Raw genomic sequence first — 4,261 nt, 5'->3', positions numbered from 1 at the left:
TCAGGGTGAAATTTCATTTTTGCGTGAACTATCCCTTTAAGAGCATCATCATTTTATTTTAAGGTAACACTGAAATGCTCTTTGCAATTTTCATGTGTCTTTTGTTTTAAACATCATGGATGTCGACTGCTTATCATATTATTCCATTAATTCAAAAATAGGATCCTGCTTTAAGATTTTTTTTTAAAGAGTTGTAATTAAAAGACAATGCAGTATTTAGTTCCAGAGACTCAAGGATGTTTATTAATAGTTTCAATCAGACTGAGTTGAGATAGAAATTGTTTGATTTGGCTACTGTTTGTGCCATGATCCTTTGCAAAGGAAGAAAATCAACAGAAATGTTATGATATGCCACAGCAAACTAGACAATCAAACACTCGCTCTCAAGTCATTTCATTCAGCATTGAATTCAACATCATGAATCAATAAAGAGAACCGAGCGCACAGTGAGGATTTGGGAAGATAAGCTGGGAATTATTCAACAATATGGGTTTCAAAAGACAAGCTATTTTTAGAACTCCTCTGGGATGAGAATGTATGCTAAAGCATTTTATCATCTGAGGACTAATGGTGTGGGAAAAAAAAAAGTTCTACTATATATTTATGTACATGGAATGCTCGCAGTTTCTGACTAAAATCAATTTCATAAGCAGCTCACAATGAAAATATATTGTGCTTTCACAAATAAAGGACAGGCCGGCAATCCAGCACTTTGAGGTAAAGAAAAAAACCATGCACCAGTAGTATAACAGATATTCTTGTCTAGAATGGAGAATGAAGCTAGAACCAAAATTAATATTCACAGTTACAGCAGTAAAATAAAGGTCAGATCAGTGATTGACAGATTACGACCTTGCTTTCCCTTCCCCCTCCCATGAGTCCACACAGAATGGATTCTATTACATGCAACATCAAATGCTGTCCTGATGGGGCCATATGGACAGAGAAGTCCACTGGCAACTATGACTTGTCATCATTCTTCTTCTTCTGGAACTTCCTGAACTGCGACTGAATGGCGACAGCTGCCTTCTCGGTTTCAGGGGCGTCCATGTCAATGTCAATGTCCTCGGGGACATCTTTCTTAGACGCATCTGCATAGAAAAATAAGTTGTTGCATGAGACCAACACTTTAGAGGATTTTAACAATGACATAATGTCAGTGTAATTCAATTCAAACACTATGATGCCGATGATGAAAGATTAGTTGGTTTAGAATTCAACCTTTTATATAAATGCTATTAAACTGATTCAGTGTGCATGTATTGTATTGGTGACAATTATGTGACCAGGCAAGGATAAGACAAATTGCACACATCAAATGGCAAAAAGAACATTAAAGGTGCTGTATGTAGTATTGACACCGAGTGGTTGAACTAGGTATTGCAGTCCAAATTCTAAATATTGGAGAGGGGTTTTTTTCACCCGGCCCCTCCTCCTCAGACTTGACGCACACGCAGGTTGCCAGATTGATGACACCAACAGGAACGAGCGCATTTAGCGATGAATGGAATGAAACATGCCATGTTTTCCGTCAACTGGCAACCCCGGTGGGCAGAAATACAATTGGGTAAACTGGCAGTGGGCGGGTTTCACGAACCAAAACAGAGACCGAGAACGCACATTTTCAAAGGAGAATAACTGACTGTAGCATTGTTTTTCAGATAAACAAGTATGTTAACTTAGCATATTTCTTAAATATCTGCAAACATATTATGGTATTTTCAAGTCAAAAACTTACATACAGCACCTTTAAAACAACATCCACTCATTACTGCATCAATATTGAGAACTAGATGAGAGCACAGTATCATGTAGCATGTCAGTTCACCTGGCAGCTATCGTGACAATGATCCAGGGCAGCGACTTTCTAGGCATGCAAGTATAGTTCCTATTTACTTGAATGGAAAATGAACTGAAACGTTGGATTTCCTTTCCAAGTTAGTTGCCTAATAACAGGGGTGCAAATGCCCATGTTAACCAGCCAAATCTTAGCCAAATTCAAAATGATGAGGTCATGTAACAACTATGAATAGTTTTATCATATAACTATGTTCCATGTTGTAAAAGTACTATAGCTATTTTGCATTTCTAACCCATCCATCCATCCATTCTCCAAACCACATGTCCTATGTAGGGTAAAAATGCAAAAACGTATTTTTGCAGTCATTACTTATGACTCATTTGATATCAGCATTAATGCATTAAAAAAGGTTACAATATTACTTACATTCTTCACAAGCTTGCAGATACAGTTTTGAATCATTTCTAGAATTATGTTGCAAAGTGCACAGATACACTGTTTAGCACTGTTGGGCTTTAGGAACAAAGCACATCCAGTCTAAAAGTTCCTGCAAGCTAAATGCACAAGGTGTACAGAAGCCACCAGAACAGTATTTACTGGAGACAGACTGTCATGTATGTTTCCAGACCAGTTCTTGTTTCCAGTTGCACTCATAATTCACAACAAAGTTCCTCCTTCTGCCAAAAGAACAATAATGAATATTCAGGCAGATGCTACGGCATAAGCCTATTTTAAATACATTTTCATTTTATATTTACTGATCAGATGATGTTTCTTTGTCATGACCTAGGGGCAAAGGTTACCTCATCATAATTATCATCAGACAAAAGCTAAAAAAGAAAATACGGTGCAAGACATTACAAAAATGGCATCTGCACTAAGGTGGGTAGATGGCACTTTCTGTTACAAACTGGTGTAACATTACTTCGCCGGCAGCCATATCACCCTGTAGCCCAAGACTGGTTACCCACTGAAGCTAAGCAGGGCTGAGCCTGATCAGTACCTGCCTAATTTAAGGTATGAATGGTGCCTTTTTTATTACATCCTTTGTTTTATTACTCTAAGATTTCAATTTTAATTAAACAAATTAGGGTTTTAAAATGCATACTATTCACTTCTTTATTCAAGATTTAAAGTAGATGCAAACTAAAACGACATTTTTTTTGTCCAGCATGATTTTAAAAGAGTTTCAAGCCTTATTCATGAAGGTACAAAATGTGAAGGTTATGTGTTGTTTTGTTAAGGAATCACAGCTCAATAGCGAATACGTCTGAGATGAAACAACACATAAGACTGTTGGAAAATTCAATAGCAATTTAAGCAAAGGAAGGAGGAAAACCTTGACATAGACGTTAAGCACAGCAAGAAAGGAAAGACCCTTCAAATATACCTCTTGAGAGAGCAAGCCTCATGTTTCAGTCAATACATGAGAGCTTTTCTCACTGTTTTCCTATCTTTGTTTACACACATCAATGAGATCATTTGAGTTAGAGACCTTCTTCTATATACAAGTATGTTAACTTAGCATATTTCTTAAATATCTGCAAACATATTATGGTATTTTCAAGTCAAAAACTTACATACAGCACCTTTAATACAACATCCACTCATTACTGCATCAATATTGAGAACTAGATGAGAGCACAGTATCATGTAGCATGTCAGTTCACCTGGCAGCTATCGTGACAATGATCCAGGGCAGCGACTTTCTAGGCATGCAAGTATAGTTCCTATTTACTTGAATGGAAAATGAACTGAAACGAAAGGAAGGAGGAAAACCTTGACATAGACGTTAAGCACAGCAAGAAAGGAAAGACCCTTCAAATATACCTCTTGAGAGAGCAAGCCTCATGTTTCAGTCAATACATGAGAGCTTTTCTCACTGTTTTCCTATCTTTGTTTACACACATCAATGAGATCATTTGAGTTAGAGACCTTCTTCTATATACAGTAATTACTTTTTGTGTGTGTGTGTGTGTGTGTGTGTGTGTGTGCAATACATACTGACCAGAAATAACAGACATCATCATTCAGTTGAGCCGAAACCCAATTCACGTAATTACCAAAACAATTTTCCTCTATGAGTAACTTCAAGTTCAATGCCTCAACTGCTAGAGGACCTAAAGTTGCATTGTGTACCTTTAAAAAATCCCACAACAAACCACAAACCCATTGATCAAATCTTCACTGTGCATATGGATTTACAAAGACATCACACGCAATTCCTCACTTTAATGATTCCTGAGAAACTAATTTATTTTGTATAATATATTTTCCTTTCTTTTTGGTATTAACATGCCCTCTCTCTTAATACACAAATTTTCTTTTTAGACCAACATTACATGCTGTTACTAGCTGGATAATAGTTCAATAGTTATAGGGTAATAGTTCACGCCCCCCCCCCCCCCCCCCCCCCCCCCCCGCACCCCTCCCCACCACCTTAAACCACCCCCCCCCACC

General features: G+C 37.5%; 1 protein-coding gene across 1 annotated transcript in view; it reads right to left on the bottom strand.

Moving 5' to 3' along the window:
* Positions 1-227: 227 nt before the first annotated feature.
* The window catches only part of pcp4b (Purkinje cell protein 4b), a 38,589-nt gene continuing 34,555 nt past the window's right edge, over positions 228-4,261 (bottom strand). Inside the window, exon 3 of the mRNA XM_016246083.1 lies at positions 228-1,091. Coding sequence (XP_016101569.1) covers positions 961-1,091 — 131 coding nt within the window. The 3' untranslated portion in view covers positions 228-960. The remainder of the gene's footprint in view (positions 1,092-4,261) is intronic.

This window comes from Sinocyclocheilus grahami, unplaced genomic scaffold, assembly GCF_001515645.1.
Source record: "Sinocyclocheilus grahami isolate Dianchi unplaced genomic scaffold, SAMN03320097.WGS_v1.1 scaffold783.1, whole genome shotgun sequence".
Taxonomy (NCBI): Eukaryota; Metazoa; Chordata; class Actinopteri; order Cypriniformes; family Cyprinidae; genus Sinocyclocheilus; species Sinocyclocheilus grahami.
This window is presented reverse-complemented; position numbering and strand designations above follow the sequence as displayed.